Source organism: Typopeltis vanoorti, chromosome 2 (assembly GCF_054136105.1).
Source record: "Typopeltis vanoorti isolate ZY-2024b chromosome 2, IOZ_Tvanoo_1.0, whole genome shotgun sequence".
NCBI classification, from domain to species: Eukaryota; Metazoa; Arthropoda; class Arachnida; order Uropygi; family Thelyphonidae; genus Typopeltis; species Typopeltis vanoorti.
The window spans coordinates 178,294,389-178,314,543 of record NC_143550.1 but is presented as its reverse complement, the minus strand read 5'-3'; the positions used below and the strand labels follow the sequence as shown (position 1 = coordinate 178,314,543).

The following is a 20,155-nucleotide window of genomic DNA, read 5'->3' as shown; positions in this document are numbered from 1 at the left end:
GATTCACATCATCATTTAGCTCTTGAATTGGCCAGGATTACATAGGTTTTTGATTAATGTACTTATTACTTTCTGAAATTTAGTTTATAAAATTTTTTATTGGAGTGTATAAGAATATTTTTTAGGATATTAATATATCCAAAAATATTGTACTCTGCTCCAGTAAAAAATCTTTTTATGCTGAATTTCAGAAAATGATCTCTTTCATCAGCAACTTACACATAAAAAAGTCTAAAAAACCATTAACTCTGATTCACTAAGTCATATTATAAAAATACTTGAACAATACCGTGGCTTGTCAGAAAAAATCACGAGTCCACAATATTGTTTAATTTCTGCTTTGGGTGAAACAGATAAGCAGTTTTGATTAGAAAAGAGGAGCATTTTAAACACAACAGTATGTGAGAAATCAGGTCTCTCAGAATGTATTGAAGTTAGCAACCAAATCAAATGAAAATGCATTTATTCTAGATTTTGAATAGACAAAAATTCAAAAACAATTTGGAGAACATCATCATCTTTCCTCAGAGTCTAAAGAATATGTCTGCACACATATTAGACCAACACAACTCCTACATAGCTTGACTCCAAGCTCCAGTAAATAAACTCATGCTGCCTTCCCCCCACCCCCCCACCCTTACAATTCTTAGCCATTACGAGGGTTCCTTTCACCTTTAATTATTATTATTATAAAAACCTCCATGGAATCAAAGACATCGTGGGAGGTCCACTGTTATACACACAGTTTACCATACTGTGCCTTAAATATATTCACTGTCTCTGCACTCACCACACTCTCTGGCAAAGCATTCCAATCACTCACCACTCTCCATGCAAAAAACCTGCTCCTCACTCCCTTGTTCACACCCTCCTTATACAGCTTCCAGGAATGACCTCTTGTTCTCCTGCTATCCTCACCCATTCTGTGCAAAACCTCCCCGACATTAATCTGGTAATAACCTCTTAACAGCTTATGTGTCTCAATCATATCCTCCCCCTTCTCCTTCTATCCACCAATTTCTGCAAATTGCATTTTGTCAATCTGTCTTCATACTCTACATTCCAGAGACCAGAAACCACCTTAGTCAATTGCCTCTGAACTTTTTCCAATGCAATTTCATCTTTTTGAAAACCAGGTGACCAGATTTGTGCACAGTAATCCATATGTGGCCTGATCAAAGCCTTATGCAAAGGAACCATAACATCCTTACTTCTACAAGTCAATGTCCTCCGCATCATTCCCATTATCCGCTGTGTTGTCTTCACAATTTTAGTAACATGTCCCTGAAATTTTAGGTCCTTGTCTACAATCACTCCCAGATCTCTCATCTCTTCTATCTCTTCCAAGATATTTGCACGGATTGTATACTTTACATCCCATCTCTGCTTCCCAAATTTCAAAACCTTACACTTTCAAACATTGAATTCACATCCCCACTCATTACCCATTCAGCCAGTGTATTCAAGTCCTCTTGCAAAGCTACAGCATCCACACTACTCCTGATAGCTCTCCCCAACTTTGCATCATCTGCAAACAACTGCACATCACCATTCAGACCTCTCCAAATATCATTTACATACAAATTAAACAGCAATGGACCCAAAACAGACCCTTGAGGTACACCACTAGTAACTTTCCTCTTCTGGGATATCGCTCCTCCATAGACAACTCGCTGATACCTATCAGACAGCCAATCTCCAATCCAGCGAAGCAATCTACTGTTCAGCCCCATCCATTCCAATTTAATTACCAGCTTGTCATGTGGCAATTTATCAAACGGCTTTGCAAAATCTAAATATACCACTGTATATGCAACACCCTTATCCAATGCATTTGTCACTTTATTATAATAAAGTAAGCAGGTTGCTAAAGCACGATCTTCCTTTAGTAAATCCATGCTGGCCGCCAAAGAGTATTTTTCTGTTGTCAACCCAATTCTGAATCTTATTCCTAACTAATTTCTCTAATACCTTGACCACAACTCCAGACACACAGACTGGTCTATAATTCAAAGCCTTACTCTTATCACCACCCTTATGAATTGGAACAATTTTATCCTTTTTCTACTCTTTTAGAACTTGACCCAGTGAGAGACTCATGTTGAAAAGATATACAAAAGCTGTTGTTAACTCTCTGGCACATTCCCTCAGGACACGTGGTGAAATAGCATCAAGTCCCACAGCCTTATTTACATCAAGTCTATTCAGTTCCTCATATACCTCCTGTTCACTTACTAACAGTTCCTCCTCCTCCTTTCCCACTGCTTTCAAGTTCTGCGTGATGCCACATTCACAAGAATGAAATACCTTTAGAAGTTGCTCACTAAACATCTCAACTATATCCTTCGCAGCAGTTATCATTCCTCCATTTTCACCAGTCAATCCCATCCTACCATAATCATTCTTTCTTCTACTGGCGACATATCGAAAAAACTCCTTAGGATTTTTTTCGGCCGCTTTAGCTAACTGCTGCTTATACTTTAGCTTATACTGCATTTTTGCTACCCTTATCAAACGAGTCACCTTCGTCACCTGCTCTTTGTACTTCTCATGCAACTGGTTATAAATACTCATTTTGTGTTTCTTCCATAATACCTTCTTCCAGATTGCATACCTTATCTCTTCATTCATCCATTTTACACCCACTCTATTTACCCTCTTGGCCCTTGGAATACACTCTGATATTGCCTCCACCAAATAGTTCTTGATATCCTTTCCATCCAGTTCCTCTTTCCAATTTATTATCACAAGCTGTTTCCTGAGCTTTTCGTAATTACCAGTCATATAATTCCACATATATCCCTTTCTAACAGACGTCCTCGAATGACTCGTCACCCTGCACATGATCACCTCGTGGTCACTCTCACCAACTAGTGGAAGATTTGACACCTCATTTATAATAACATCATCTGATGAGATGATCAAATCCAATACTCTTGATCCTCGTGTGCCCTCCATTACGTGCTGCCTAAGGTAATTATCTTTCAAAAACTCCAAAAATTCATTTTCTTTACCCCCAGATGCAGTCTCTTGCTTCGAGTCTATATTACTATAATTAAAGTTGCCCATGATGATAACTCGATTCTTGCTAGCTAGGCCAATTTGCCTATACATTTCCTTCTCCTTATCCTCCATATTGCCAGGTCTATAGCAACACCCAACTAAATATTTCATCCTGTTTACTTCTACCTCACACCATACCACCTCAAAAGCATGACCACTATTTTGCACCTTGCAAATCCACCTTAGATGAGCACAACTCATCTGCTACCATTAACAGTACTCCTCCTCCCTTTCTTCCCTGTCTATCTTCATGAAAAATATCATATCTGTTCATCTCTATTCCTGTTAGGATGTCATCGTCATTTAACCACGTCTCACTTATACCAACAATTTTGGGGTGAACAGACTCGAGCAAAGCAACAATTTCGTTCACCTTATTTCGAATACTTCTAGCATTAGTGAATAAACATAAGAAATCATTACTGCTTCTACAAGTCCTACGAACGTCACTCCTACGATGTGACTCTTCAATACCTTCCTCTATATTACCACCAATTCTACAACTTTCCTTATGCCTAACCACCTCAGATATATTCATTACAGTCAGTACCTCTCCTGCCAGTAACAATCTCTCCAGCAGACTCACACCAAAACCATTTAAATGCAGCCCATCTTCTTTATACAATTTCATCCGTCCCTCAAATTCCTCCCACACATTCAAAATGCACTCCATTCTCCTCACATAACTGCGCTAACATATCATTCATAATCTTTGCTCGCCTCCTCAATTCATCACTATCATACCTTGGCAACACACTGACTTCCTTTCCTACCACACTGTTATCTTTTATTCTCCTTAATAATCTCCTTATATCCAATCTGGCATTTTCCTTGTTCCCATCCAAATCATTTGTTCCTACTACAACCACCAACTCTAGTGCTCTCTTATTCCTCATGTCCAATGCTTCAGGAAAACAAACCTTATGCATCTTCTCATTCACCATACCTCTAATAATGGAATCTCCATAGAGAGCCACTCTCGAATCATTCAATATATCTTTCGCATGGCCATCTTTCCTTCCGCTCTTTTTCACTCTTCCATATATGTCTCTAATTCTTTTCATCTCATTTCACATGCAGTTCAGCTCTTGCCTCATCATTATCAACTCTGCTTTCATGTCTGCATCCAATATATATTCCTGTCTGACATTTTCATGTAGTTTCATATTATGTCTTTGGATATTTTTGGTCGTGCAGCATCTACGAGGATATCTAAGGATAATTAACTGACCCATTTTCCTTCTCTTGAGCAACATTCTGATCCTGTAATGGAAGCTGCTGATCATGTATTTTAGGAATGTTTGGCATAACAGCAGTAGGCCTGGGTGTATCCCAAGACATCATCATGGATCTACTGTCTTGATGTGAAGAACTGGCACAAGGTGAAACTGCAGCTCCAGGTAATAAGAGTGAGACACTAGGTTCGATATATTTTATCATACTTTGTGCAACTTGAAGAGAAGTAGATAATTCAGGTGATACAGAACAAGGAACTAATGTTTGGCTATTAGCCATGATTCTATGTTATTTGAGTGAGTTTCAATTAACTCAACAGTATTAAGAATAGGCATCGTATTCATTACTGGGATTGACAATGAATCTTGGAGCAAACTGTCAATAGATGTTGTCACTGCCTGTGATTCCTCAATTTCTATTATTGTATCTTCACTTTGTTGTGATCCTTTTACCAACAACACTGAACTCTGTATAGATGGAAATGAGTTCTGAGTTGGACTAGGATATATATTTGAATTAGAAACAGAAATCTCATTTAATGGATAATCAGTTCCTGACAGTTCTAACCTTCCTTCACTTGTGAATGACTTTATTGACCTGTTGGTATCTTCTGGTGTGTCTAATTCGTTTCCTTTTGATGGCGCGTTGGCCTTCATGCCTTTACTGTTAGAACCACGAAGATATCTACTCCGGTGGCAATTCTGTGCTGCGTTTTTTTGGTTGCACCTCAGCAAGTAACAAGGCCTGGTTACTTGAGTCATCTTCACTCTTCTCCTGAATATCAATACTGGAAGTATCCCACTGTGCAACTTCTGTACAGATCTCAACATTCAGACTTTTTGCAGCACTAAGTAGCGTAGCAAGTTGGTCCTGCGAAATGAATAAAACATTACCAGGGATTGCTAGAACTACAGATTAGACGAGCTGGGGCAAGTTTTTTTTTTATTTTATTTTTATTTATTTAATTTTTTTTTTGCACTTGGTCATTACAAAGTTAAGGATTTTGGATGCAATTGTTTTTCCAACAGCAACTTATGGATGTGAGACTTGTAACCTAAAGAAGTCAGACAAGAAAAGAATAGTTGCTTTTGAGATTTGGTGTTACAGAAGGCTGTTGAGAATATCATATAGTGAAAGGTGTACAAATGAATGGATATTAGAAAAGATCAGTAGAACTTTAAGGCTTCTCAAGGATGTTGACAGAAGAAAGTTAAACAATTTTGGACACATTGAAAGGATGGAAGGAGGACTTCTCAGAACAGTAATAGAAGGCAAAGTTCCTGGAAAAAGAGGATGGGATAGACTGCCATTGCAATGGTTTGATGGGTGGTGTGTGTGGAATGACTGATCAGAGAGTTGAAACCTCCAGAAAAGCATACAACAGGACTACATGGCAAGGCCTGATGTGGCACATCACCAAGCATTGGAGTGGCCATATGGATGCCCAGTGAACATATGATGATGATCAGGAAGTAAATTATACTTGACAAGAAATTATATTCTTGTTTTAATCTTTTACCCAAGTATAAGCAAAGAAAAGTTTGTGTGAAGTATCTTAACAAAGACTATTTGCATACAAGGCTGTTGACTTCACATCAGAATGTGATGTAGTATATCCCATAATTCACAGCCACCTTTTTTTTTTTTTGGATATGTATATTGCCATACATTACGCAAAGGTTCACCATCCAGGCTGGATTCAACCTTTATTGAAGTCTCTAGTCAGGAACTTGGAAATACTGAGAACTAAATCAGTGCGGTAATCATATTTTCTATATGCTAATTGCAAAATGACATATCATCATATTATTCAAATATTATGGATAAGAGAGATGGTTGTAACAGTCGTGATGAGTAATAAGATTATGAGGACTATCATTACAACATTTCAAAGAGGTTGTACATAAGGTAGATTTACAAAATATTGCTGTCTTTGTACTTACGGAAAAGTAAGGCATATTGTGCAGGAAAATATGGTCTTTCCAAAAAAAAAATTTTTTTTTTCCATCAGAAAGAGTGAGAGAACATAAAAATGCAAGCTTTTTATTGACTCCAAAAATATTATAACCAACACTGGATTATTAAACTGGGACTCCTGAATATTTTTGTTAAATTGTTGGATGAAAAATGTTCCAGTCACTAACTGCAAGATTTCCAAAATCAGAATTCCATTCTAAAGGAAGATATATTTGTTGGACTTCAGATTCTCAAAATGGAACTAGAATTTTGGAAGCTGTTCAGTCATTGTCGAATGGTTTGGGGTAACAGTAATATTTAAAAGTATCAAGTACTAGTTGAAAAACTTATAACAGGGTATCAGAAAATGGGGAACAAGATGTCACTGATTCTTTCATTTTCAAGTCATACCGCCTTTGCCATGGGTTACCCCAGTTTGGAATGATACTTCAGGCGCAAACTTTGTTTGCTTACACTTGGATAATGGATTAAACTAAGTATATAATTTCTTGGTTTCTTCTTCGTCTATGATTCTTATGCTTTTAAGCGTCGAGATTTTGCCAAAGAGATTTCCATGCCGTCCTGTCCAAGGTTTGTTGTTTTGCTTCTTTCCAGTTAATTCCCTTCTTTTCCAATTTTTCTTTAATTTCCTTTTGCCAACCTTTCCTGGGTCTGCCTATGTTTCTTTTTCCTATTTTCTGGCTTTCGTGTACAGTTTTTGCTATTCTTCCTTCTTCCATTCGATTGAGATGTCCAAGCCATCTCATTTGGGCTTGTGTTATGAATTGATTCAGAGGTGCAACTTGAAGGCTGTCTCTTATGGTTTGATTTCTTATTCAATCTAGTCTTGTTTTTTGTGCCACTTTCCTGAGATATTTCATTTCAATTGTTTGTAGTTTATTTGTGTTTCCTTTTGTTAAACACCAAGACTCACAACTGTATGTTAATGTTGGTAGAAACACTGAACGGTACACTGCCATTTTGGTATTTTGGGTGACTTCTTTCTTATCTAGGAGTGGGCCTTTCATTGCATAGAATAACTTTGTTCCCCCTCTTATCCTGTTGTTAATTTCTGTGTCTAGCCTACCATCTTCTTGTATATATGATCCCAAGTATTTAAAGGAGTGGACTTGTTCCAGTTGGTGATTCTCTATTTTTATTGTGTGTTTTTGTTGGTTTCTAGATATGATCATTGTTTTAGTTTTATTTATATTTATGGTCATATTCCTTTTCTTTGTTTCTTCATGCCAAATGTTGATATTGTACTGCAGATCTTCAGCTGTATTTGCTAGAATCACTACATCATCTGCAAAAGCCATATGTGAAATCCTGGTTTCTTTCAGTTTCCTGTATCCTAAGTGGAACTTTTTTGTTTTTGTTTGGCATGCCTTTAAAATTTCATCCATTACTACAATGAAGAGAAGAGGGCTGAGGATACAGCCTTGCCTCACTCCTACATTTGTTTCAAATTCTTTTGATCTATTATTACAGGTTCTTACATAATTTCTATTACTTTTGTAGAGGCTTTGTATGGCTGCTATTAAGTTATCTTGTATCTTGTTTTTCTTTAATGTTTGCCATATTAAGTGTCTGGGAACTCGGTCAAAGGCCTTTTCAAAATCTATAAAACATGAATGTAGTTCTTTTCCATATTCCAATGTTTTCTCTGATATTTGTCTAAGACTGAAGATAAGATCCTGTGTGCTTCTATTTTTTCGAAAGCCATATTGCATTTCATCCAGCGTGTCCTCTATTTGATTCCTAAGCCTCGCTTCTAAAATGTGGGTATATAATTTTCCTGGAACGCTTAAAAGTGAAATTCCTCTATGGTTTTCACATTTGCGGTTGTCTCCTTTCTTAAATATAGGGATTATTATAGCTACTTCCCAGTCTTTGGGAATAATTTTCTTTTTCCATACAACATTGAATAGGTGTAAAAGAAATTTTATGGCTTTCGTTCCTAAATTCTTTACCATTTCTGGTGTTATTTGGTCATGGCCTGCTGATTTGCCCAGTTTTATTTTATTTATTGCTGCTAAAAGTTCATTTGCATGAATTTCTTCACTCTGATCTTCTATTTTGCTTGTGTGTCTTGCTCTTAGGGTTCTATTTTTTCCATGTCCTGCATCTTCCAATAGTTCTTGAAAGTACTGTTTCCATCTTTCCATGATGTCTTCGGAATTTGTGAGTAACTTTCCATCCTTATTTTTGATAAACACTTTATGGGGCATTCTTTCTCTGACCTCATTCTTCTTAAAACATTATAGAAGAGTTTTTGGTTTCCTTTAAAATTTTGTTCTAAAGTATGTCCGAAGTCTTCCCAGCATTTTCTTTTCTCTGCTTTCACTAAGGTTTTAACTTTATTTCTTTGGTTGTTGTATAGTTCTCTATCAACCTGCAGCTTTGATGTTATATATCTCTTCCATAATTGCTTTTTCTTTTTAATTTCTTCTTTTAGTTCTTCAGTCCACCAGGGTGTTTTATGTTTCTTCTGTTTATTATTTAATGATACACCACAAATTTCTTTGCTAGTTTCTAGAAGAAGTGTTTTGAACCTGTACCATAGGTTTTCTACATCTTGGTCTTCATATATCTCTTTTTCTACTTCTTTCATCTTCTCTTCTATTTTACTTTTATACTCAATGGCTGTTTCTTCTTTCTTTAGTTTGTAGTTCTTTATCTCAACTTTTTTTTTATGGATTGTTTCCATTACTAATAAGTAGTGGTCACTGCCTATTTCAGGACCTCTGTAGACTCTTGCATTTTTTGTATACTTCCAGTATGATCTGCTTATGATGGCGTAGTCGATTATAGATTTTTCGTTTCTATTGGGCTCTTCCCTGGTAAACTTATGGATTTCTTTATGCTTGAACATAGTATTCGCTATCACTAAATTATTTGTAAGGCAAAGATTTATTATTCTTTCTCCATTATTATTCCGGGTTATTTCTCCTTGTGATCCCAACACTTGTTTCGTTTCTTCATCTACTTGATTCCCTACCTGGCCATTAAGGTCTCCTAGTAGTATGATATGCCCTTGAACTTCTTCAATTGTTTTTTGTAAGAGTTCGAAGAATTCATCTTTAATTTCTTTATTGGCGTTATCGTTTGGGCCATATGCAACAATTACAGTGAATACTTGGTTGTCTGATTTAAAATCTATAGTGATTGTCAACAACCTTTCATTTATTAGTTGCCATTTAGTAATATATTCTTTGAGATCTGGTTTAATTATGCAAGCTATCCCTTGTTTTCCCCATTCTCTTGGTTGAATAGAAAAGTATATACCCATTTTTCATTTTCTGGCAACCTTGACCTTTCTTTTTTGTTTCTGTGACTGCTAGCAGATCCAATCTTGATTTTTTAAATTCATCAATTAATTCGTTTTCTTTTCCATGTAGACTTTTAATGTTCCATGTTCCATATCTCATGTACCTTTTTCCTCGCTTTGTCGTTAACCATTTAGGCAGTTCGGTTATCTCTTTGTTATTTCTTTTAATGAGTGAAATTTTAAGGTGTGCAGGGGATTAACCTTCAGCACCCGAGTCTGGTGGTGGGGCTGCCACCTTCGAGGCCCCCAGACCGGCCTATGAGGGAAGTGCTATCCTGTTGGTCCGTGTGAGGTATTTTATTTCCCTCCTACCCTTCATAGAAACCTATGACGAGCATTCCCCGATCCGCCACCAGGGGACGTGCCCGATGGGGGTTATAGGTGTCCCCACACGGGATTTCTTGGTTTCTTTAATTAATAATACACATTGTATACACAGTGAAAAACTTTCAACAACATCTTTTTCATCTTGGCTTCTTCTCATCTTCTCATCTCATCTTGGCTTCTTCCTTGAAAACCTTGGTGCACTTAAATGACGTGATGGGAAACGATTCTTCCAAAACATCATTATCGTGAAGCAAAGATACCATTTGATTATATTGACTGCTTTTGATTTCTACATAGAGAGAAATGGAAATGTGCCTACAAGAGGAAATTACTTTTAAATTTGTGTTTTTAAACATTTCTTTTTTTCTTTCTTACATATTGTATATATAATAAAATATGCTAAGTATTTGACTATTTATACTTTCACTTTGCAGAACTCATAGGAACCACAGTAATAATATGTTATAGTTAGCTACAATAGATTATTTTTAGAGTATGCCATTACTCTTATGAGACTCTGATTTGGAGTAGTTTATTCTAGTGAGCAAGTTTGTTGTAACAGTATTTAGCATAGTAAGAGTCACTTGGATTCATTTTACAAGTATTTTAAAATTCTATCATTGAAAAGTTCTTAGCTAGGTTTATGATTTGGCATGCTTATAACAAAGTATGGCAAGTATGCATGCATACTTAGTGGGTTATTTTTTGCTGGCATGGTTGGCGAGTGATTAGTGTATCCACTCTTCAGCCAAAGGGCTGTGGGTTTGAGTCCTGCTGTGGGCATGGATGTTTGTGATTGTCTGCAAAAATATTAGTGGTGTTGTGGGCAGTAGATGGCATTGGTGTAGATGATGTGGTTCGCTGTAGCTGGTGGATCGAGTGGTGAAGACAGTGTTGTAGAGTAGGTGCCCTCTCTCAATGAGTCTTTGGACTCCTTGGAGGTGTCACATAATAATAATAATATACACTGGTGTCCAAAAGCTAAGGATGAACTACAATTTTACCTGTATATGAAAAAATTTTCATGACTACATCCAAATATGGACATAAATTTATTGTCAGCATAACAATAAATTATATTACACAAAAAATTCGTTATAAATTTCATACAAATTAAATTGCAATATGTTTTTGGCAAAAGTTGCAAATTTTCTAAGGGCATTAATTCATTAAGAAAAAAACTTTAATTTTCTTAAAGAATTAATGAATTTTAATACATTAATTCTTTAAGAAAACTATGTGGAGAGACATTTCATTATGGAATATGTACACCCCAAACTGCGATATAGCTCTCACGTCATACCATGATTGGCACCAAGTGATTCAGAGGTTCTTGAGGCAAACTTGCCCACTCCTCCTTCAAATCCAAGGATAAGGGCCTTTTTTTTTTTTTTTAATGGTAGATGATGTCTTTGAGACATTACAAGACAACCAAGTTGGCAACTTGATTCCTTCACAAAAAGAGCTTCCTTCAAACACAATTCTCTTAGCATAGCCCTTCGCTTTTTATCCTGTTGAGCACTACCATATGATCCTTTTGTGTCCAATTCAAAAATTTATATGTACCCACTTTCTACTATAAATTGCCAGTTATACAAATTTCCACAAACTGATTTGTCTGAATTTGCACTTGTATTCTTCAGAAATAGACATCAACATATCATACTTGCCATACAAAACATAAGTTCAATATCAAATTCCTGTCATGTGCCCTCAAGAGGTGTACAGAATATAATAGTACTATATGAAAAATTTACTTCATTACTAACTTCCCTATCTACAATTTTCCTCCAAATCAGTGTGTTACTTGTCAAGACTCCAATATTATCAGAACTCATATTTCTATCATCTAAGGTACTTTGTATCTTATCAATCCACCTATATCTTGGTCTTCCTCTGGGTCGTTTTCCTGCCGACCTGACAGAGAACACTTGTTTTGCTAATCTTTTCTCGCCCATTATGTTTAAGGGACCATACCAACTGCAATTAGCTCTGATAACGCATTCCTGGATGCTGACAATGTCAAGTTCCTTCCTAATATCCTCGTTTTTAATATGATATTGCCATTGATGCCATCTGTTCATGCCCCTAATCTTTCTCAGGACTCTCATATCTGCAGTCTCTAGTCTTTGGTCAAGTGTTTTACTTCTGACCCAGCTCTCAGATCCATAAGTTAAAACTGGTTTGAACACTGTCTTGTATACAGCTAATTTAGTGTGCCGACTAATTTCTCTCTTATTCCATATGATTTATTCAGTTGACTTCCTACCATACCAGCTTTGATGATTCTGTTGTCTATTTCTATATTTAATTTACCATCTTCACTAAAAATCGTGCCTAAGTAGCTGAAATGTTTTACTTGTTCTACAGGTTCCCCGTTCACAACACAGTTGACATTTTCAACAATTCTACCTATTTTCATTGTTTTTGTCTTTTTAATGCTGACCTTCATACCTTATCTATTACAACAGTTATTCAATTTAGCCAGGGAATCTTTCAGACTTGTTGCGGATTTATTTAGAAGTATAACATCATCTGCATAAAGCAAAGAGCTGACATTAACATATCCAATTTGCATATCATATTTAATACCACTTTCCATCATAACGTGATCCATATAGATAATGAATAACAGAGGGGATAATGTACATCCTTGTCTCACACCAGATTTAACATTAAACCATCTTCCTGTACTTCCTTCAATTTTAATTGCTGAATTATAACTCAAATAAAGAATACTAAGTATTGCTTGATATAATGCCCAATTGAAAAATTCTGTTGTGTTTCGGATCGATATACTTGTCAGAATGAACGTTATAAAAAATCAATTAAGAAACCAAATTACAAATGATCATTTGGATGATTGTCTGCGATTGGCCACTTCTTCATATCAACTTGACTATGAAAATATTACGAGGTCCAAAGAATGCCAAATTTCACATTAACTTTTTTTTTTTTTTTTTTTTAATCAACCAGCATTTCCTGTAACTTGTGAGTTTGTAATCAACCTGTTGTTTTTTCTAACTTTAGTTTTCCAAAATAGAGAAATAATATTTTATTCCAATATTTTTTTTTTGTTGTTGTTGTTGTATTAAAATAATTAAAAGTGCTAAATAAATTTTTAAATACACAAAGTTTTTAGTTATGTATTTTTTTTAGTTGTTTATTTGTGCATAATCAGATATCAGGTTGGGGGAATGTAATCTATATAAGAGACTAGATCGCCGAATAATTTTTTATAGAAAAGTAGCTCGCGTAGTAAAAAAGGTTGAACACCACTGTTATATAATAATAATAATTAATATTCCTGTTGTCTCTATGAGTGTACTGTAGTGAATATATCACGTTAATATATATTTCTAAATGTATTGTGTTTCTGTAAACTAAGTCTTTTAGATTAAATTTTTCTTATTTAGGATTTACTAAAAAATACTGAAAAGCTGGGATTAACAGAAGAAGTTAAACATCTAGAAAAAGCTCTACAAATTATGCACATAGTTCCCAAAATTGCAAATGACATGATGAATGTAAGCAGGCTGCAAGGATTTGATGTAAGTTTTGGTAGTAGCAAAATTTTTTTCATATTGTTATTATTATGTTGAGTTCGTGTTTTAGTAATAGTAACCACGTGAGGTTTGAATCTGAAGTTAAACATAATGTGTTAATCTTAAAATAGACAGGTATCTGGAATTAGTACAAACTAAACAATACACAAGACCAAACCTAGTGGTAATATTTCAAGCTTTATCTGTTGTTTCATCATCATCAAATTCCTGACATGTACCCTCAATGGGTGTACAGGATATGATAGTACTACATGAAAAATTTACATCATTACTAACTTCCTATCTACAATTTTCCTCCAAATCAGTCTGTTACTTGTCAAGACTCCAACATTATCAGATCTTATATTTCTATCCTCTAAGGCACTTTGTACCATATCAATCCACCTATATCTTGGTCTTCCTCTGGGTCGTTTTCCTGCCAACCTGGCAGAGAACACTTGTTTTGCTAATCTTTCCTCTCCCATTCTATTTAAGTGACCATACCACCTGAGATTAGCTCTGCTAATGCATTCCTGGATGTTGACAATGTCAAGTTCTTTCCTAATATCCTCGTTTTTAATATGATATTGCCATTGATGCCATTTGTTCACACCTCTAATCTTTCTCAGGACTCTCATATCTGCGGTCTCTAGTCTTTGGTCAAGTGTTTTACTTCTGACCCAGCTCTCAGATCCATAAGTTAAAACTGGTTTGAACACTGTCTTGTATATAGCTAATTTAGTGTTCTGACTAATTTCTCTCTTATTCCATATGAATTTATTCAGTTGACTTCCTACCATACCAGCTTTGCTGATTCTGTTGTCTATTTCTATATTTAATTTACCATCTTCAGTAAAAGTCGTGCCAAAGTAGCTGAAATGTTTCACTTGTTCCACAGGTTCTCCATTCACAACACAGTTGACATTTTCAATGATTCTGCCTATTTTCATTGTCTTTGTTTTTTTATTGCTGACCTTCATACCATATCTATTACAACAGTTATTCAATTTAGTCAGAGAATCTTGCAGACTTGTAGCGGATTTATTTAGAAGTATAACATCATCCGCATAAAGCAAAGAGCAGACATTAACATCTCCAATTTTGATATCATGTTTAATACCACTTTCCTTCATGATGTGATCCATATAGATAATGAATAACAGAGGGGATAATGTACATCCTTGTCTCACACCAGATTTAACATTAAACCATCTTTCTATACTTCCCTCAACTCTAACTGCTGCCTTACAACTGAAATAAAGACTAAGTACTGCTTGGCATAATGCCCCATTGACACCATATAACTATAGTGTATCGAATAGCTTCTCTCTTGGCACCTTGTCATATGATTTTCCAAATCAACAAAACTTAAATACAGATCTCTGTTATATTCCCATGCTTTCTCGACTATTTGTCGTAAAGTGAAGATCTGATCCTGACAGCCTCTATTTGGCCTGAATCCAGCTTGTTTTTCACTAAGCTTTCCTTCCACAATTCTTCTCAACTATTTCTCAAGTATGCTTGCATAAATCTTGCCAGGAACACTCAGTTGGGAAATACCTCTGTAATTCTCACATTCAGTTTTATTTCCTTTTTTTATATATGGGTACTATTAGAACTCTACTCCAATCATCGGGAATTCATCCCTCTGTCCAGGCATTCTGAACTATGCAATGCAGCTACTGTAAGACTTTTATACCACCATACTTCAGCATTTCTGGTCGAATATCATCTGCTACTGCTTCCTTTCCACATTTCAAACCTTTGATGGCTATTTCTACTTCAAGTATGGATATGTATTCCTGACTGTATGCCTGTTGACTGTTTTTTATTACTGTGCTATCATTGCTTGTTTCATTTAGCCATTTTTCAAAGTAATTACTCCATACTTCAGGATATCTTTTTCTCCTGTTTTCATGTCACCTTTATCGTCTCTAACTCCTTTTACAAGCACTCTTTCCTCCATTCCTAAGCTTCTTCAACAACCTCCAGAATATCTTACCACCTTCTTGATATTTATTTTCTATGTTTTTGCCAAAGTCCTCCCATGACTTTTGTTTACCTAGTTTTACACAGTGTTTAGCTTTCTTACATTTGTCTCTGTATTCTCTAAGAGCACAAGCTGACTTATTTGCCAGGAACTTTTGATATGCTTTCTTCTTTTCCTTCACTGCCTCTTTAACTTCCTGTATCCACCATGGAGTTCTGATTTTTCTATCCTTGCAGACCACCTCACCACATGCCTCTCTGGCTGAAGTAATCAGGGTTTTCTTCAAGGTTTGCCACTGAATCTCCAAGGTTTGGTTCTTGTTCTCAAACTCTTTCATTTTTTTTCAAAATCTTTGTGTATTTTAGTGTACAGTTCACATCTGAGAACTGCTCAACTTTTATTCACTTTAAAACTTTCTTACATGTCATTCTTTTCAATATGAAATTCAATTTTATCCTGCTCAAGACTAAATAGTGATTGCTTCAAATTTCAAATCCTCTGTACACTCTGGTGTCCTGCACCAGGGAGAAAACATCACTATCAAGAATAACATAGTCAATAAGACTTTTCTTATTCTTTTCGTCTTCAATCCATGTGAATTTGTGCACATTTTTATGTTGGAGCATGGTGTTAGTAATAATCAGTCCATGTCCTGAGCAGAAATCTAACAGGTATTTGCCATTATTATTAGCTCTTTTCTCCAAATTTTCCCAAAACATTTTTGTATGTCTGACAATCACTTCCTACTCTGCTATTTAGATCCCCAACAAGGACCAACTTTTTCATTGTGTCAGTAGCTTTCTCTGAGCCTCAAAAAATTCTTCCACTTCTACCTTAGTAGAGCCTTCTGTGGGACCATAGGCACAAATAAGTCTCATTGTCAAATTCCCCATTCTGATATTTGCCCCCATCACTCTACTTGAGACTGTCTGCCATGCAAGAAGATTAGCCTCATATTTTGTGTTGAATACCATGGCTACCCCTTCTTTTCCTTGATTGTCATTGCCTGAATATAACATTTTGTATTTATTGCTCAGAAAGATCTCACCAGATTTTGTCTCTTTTGTTTCAGTCACCCCTATAATGTCGATCTGGTACTTATCTAATTCCTCAGCTAGCTCCATTTCTTTGCCATTTAGGCTTCTTATGTTGATAGTACCGATCTTTAACTCTGGTGATGCTGAGTTGTGGTGTGCTTTCAAATATATTCCAGTAGCTGACTTTTCGCTGTGTGCCCTGGTTCTCTGGCGAAAACAATGGGGCCTTGTTTAACCAGGCGACGCCCCAGCCGGCATGAAATTTTGTCATGTCGTACCATGATTTTTTATTTTGGTTTAACCAATAAGAATACAATTTGGTCGGCTAAATCTCAAATTGCCAGCCCATCGTTCGTTTAGTATCCATAAGTAGATACCCAACAGGGTGCACCACGAGAAGGTGAGGAGTGGACATTTGGTCAGAAGCCCTGGTCGGTTCTCCGCATTCTTTTAAAGGCTATGTGGAGGTCTCCTCTCAGTTATACAGGTTTGACCATTAAGCACCCACTAATATTCATTAAACACTGAAATATGCAGGAAGCTAAATTTATGAACCAACACTAATGTAGCAATTTTTCCATTAAAATATAAAAAATAACAAAAAAGAAATAATAAATAATAAAAGTTGAGGTGCTTAGGGGGATCAAAGCTGTATAACTGAGAGGAGACCTCAGTTAGGAATGCAGAGACTGAACAGGGCTTCTGACCTAATGCCCAATCCTCACCTTCTTGTGGTGCATGCACCCTGTTCGGAATCTATCTGGATACTAAATGAGGACAGGCTGGCAATTTGGTATTTAGCTGTCCAAATTGTATTCTTATTGGCTTAAACCAAAATATAAAATTGATGATACAACATGGCAGAATTTCATGCCGGCTGGGGTGTCGTCGCCTGGTTAAACAAGGTCCCTGTTGTTTTCGCCAGGGAACTGACAAACAGCAAAAAGTCAGTGATTGGAACAAATCCTAAAACACACCTAACTCAACATCACCAGAGTTCAAGATAGGTACTATCAACATAAGAATCCTGAATGGCAAAGAAATGGAGCTAGATGAGGAATTAGATAAGTACCAGATCGACATAATAGGGGAGACTGTTAAAAAAAAGACCAAACTGGTGATATCTTACTAAGCAATAAATACAAAATGTTATATTCAGGCAATGACAATCAAGGAAAAGAAGGAGTAGCCATAGTATTCAACACTAAATACGAGGCTGATCTTCTTGAATGGCAAGCAGTCTCAAGTAGAGTGATGTGGGAAAATATCAGAATGGGGAACTGGACAATGAGACTTATTTGTGCCTATGATCCCACAGAAGGTTCTACTAAGGTAGAAGTTGAGGAATTTTTTGTTTCTTTAGAGAAAGCAACTGACACATGAAAAATGAAAAGTTGGTTCTTGTTGGGGATATAAATAGCAGAGTAGGAAATGATTGTCAGACATACAAAAATATTTTGGGAAAATTTGGAGAAAAGAGCAAAGCTAATAATAATGGTAAATACCTGTTGGATTTCTGCACAGGACAAGGACTGATTATTACTATCACAATGTTCCAACATAAAAAAGTTCACTAAAATCTAATTCATTAGCTCAACTCCCTGTAGATTTAACATCATTGCATGTTACGTGATTTATGTTGTTATTCTGTTAAGTTTTCATTTTTATTAAAACATAATTCTCTATTTTTAGGGTAAGATTACTGCTCAAGGCAAACTTCTGCTTCAAGATTTACTTCTTGTTAGTGATCCTTCCACAGGTTGCAAGCTGAAAGAAAGACAGGTGTTCCTGTTTGAACAAATTGTTATCTTTAGTGAAGCAGTGAACAGCAAGTCCACATTTTCTAGTGCTGTTTATAACTATAAAAATCACATTCAGGTATCTATCAGTCATCTTTTGCATCTATTACTATTATTTCAAAATGTTATGTATGACACTATTCATTCTGTTTTATTAAAATTTTCATATAATTAATTACATTTTTTATATTTCTAGGTACACATTATAATGATACTGCAAAAGCGCAGTATAATTGATATCAGAAATACAGATAAGGTGTATGTTATAATAGATTTGAAGACATATGTACTTTTGTCTGAGGGAAAGATAAAAAAAAATGGCACTGACCTCCAAATTAATTACACAGTCCAACACAATTTTTGCTGACTTTTATATGAGACTTGTTTTTTACTAATTTGGGTGTGCTAATTTCAAATATCAAACCCATTTTTCTCTATCACATCAGGTTTTTCCTCTATGGCATTTTCTTTTTGCTAATTTGTAAGTTTTTGATATTTTTAAGGAGGCAGTACTATTTAGAGGATCAAAAAAATCGATTTTTTAATATTATTTTCTGAAAGTATGTACTTTTAAAAATCTGTTCCTAACTTTTTATCAAGAAATTCGAAAAATTCCCGAAGAGATAGCCTATTATTCAAAGCGGTGCGCAGATCAGAATCGGAGCACTCACCGCTCTCGCTTGTTAGTAAACGAATAAATGCATAAGAACCTGCAATGGCACGTATTGGTGTTTTGAATGCGAGAGAGGCCAATAATTAGATACATAACTACTTAACAATATTCATTAAAAATTATAAAAAAATAACAATTTTACTTACACATGAGTTTCAGGGAATAAATTTTTGTTTGTATCAATTTCTGCTGTGTGTTCTGTTTTGGCAATCCCTTTGAATACGCCAACAGTAGTCAACATCATGTGAGAATCCCATCTTCCTTGGTACCGATCTTCCATAGTTTTTAAGTCTTGATGAAATCTTTCGCCTTGTTCATCGCTTACAGCACCTAAATTCTCAGGAAATCTATCAATATGACTGTATAGGAAATGAAGCTTTATGCTCATGTTGCAACCTAGGTGCTGGAAATTTTCAAGCATTATTTCCGCTAGATCTTTGTAATTGCACGCTTTTTTGTTTCCAAGAAAATTATTCGCAACCATCGTAAATGAAGTCCAGGCCTCTTTCTCAATTTCGTTCATAGAGTTGATGAAATTTGGGTGTCTCATTAAAGTTCTAATTTGCGGTCCATCAAATACACCGGCTTTAATTTTTTCATAACTAAGTCGTGGAAATTTTTCACGTATGTATTGGAAACAGTCACCTTGTAAATCTAAAGCTTTAACATACTGCTTCATAAGATCTAGTTTGATGTGTAGAGGTGGAAAAATGATTTTTTCTCTGTCGATTAAAGGTTGATTTATAACATTCTGTTCTCCAACATTTAAGGATATTCTAAGAGGCCAATGTTTCTGACTCCAATGTTGGTTTTTAGCTCAACTATCCCAGACACATAGAAAACACGGAAACTTTGTATATCCTCTTTGAAAGCCAAGTAAAACGTTCACCATTTTAAGATCCACACAGATGATCCAGTTATGGTCTGTATATTTTAATAACTTCAGAACCTTTTTAATGTCCTCATATGTTTCCTTTAAGTGGACTGAATAGCTAATAGGAATTGAGCCATATACATTCCCATTGTGTAGTAAGACACACTTGAGACTTCTGCTTGAACTGTCGATAAATAAACGGCACTCATTTGGATGATATTGTACAACACTCATTTCAGTTAGTAAACCTGACACATTGTTACAGTAAATAAACCCACACTCGTGTTTAAAATATTGTACACGATTACTTTCCCTGCTACGATA

At 35.7% G+C, this 20,155-nt stretch overlaps 1 protein-coding gene across 1 annotated transcript in view; it reads left to right on the top strand.

Annotated features, from left to right (window-relative positions):
* trio (trio Rho guanine nucleotide exchange factor) overlaps window positions 1-20,155 on the top strand; it is a 1,056,141-nt gene that overhangs the window by 954,698 nt on the left and 81,288 nt on the right. The window contains exons 46-47 of the mRNA XM_090403001.1: window positions 13,330-13,464; window positions 18,178-18,363. Of these exons, the coding sequence (XP_090259127.1) occupies window positions 13,330-13,464; window positions 18,178-18,363 (321 nt within the window). The remainder of the gene's footprint in view (window positions 1-13,329; window positions 13,465-18,177; window positions 18,364-20,155) is intronic.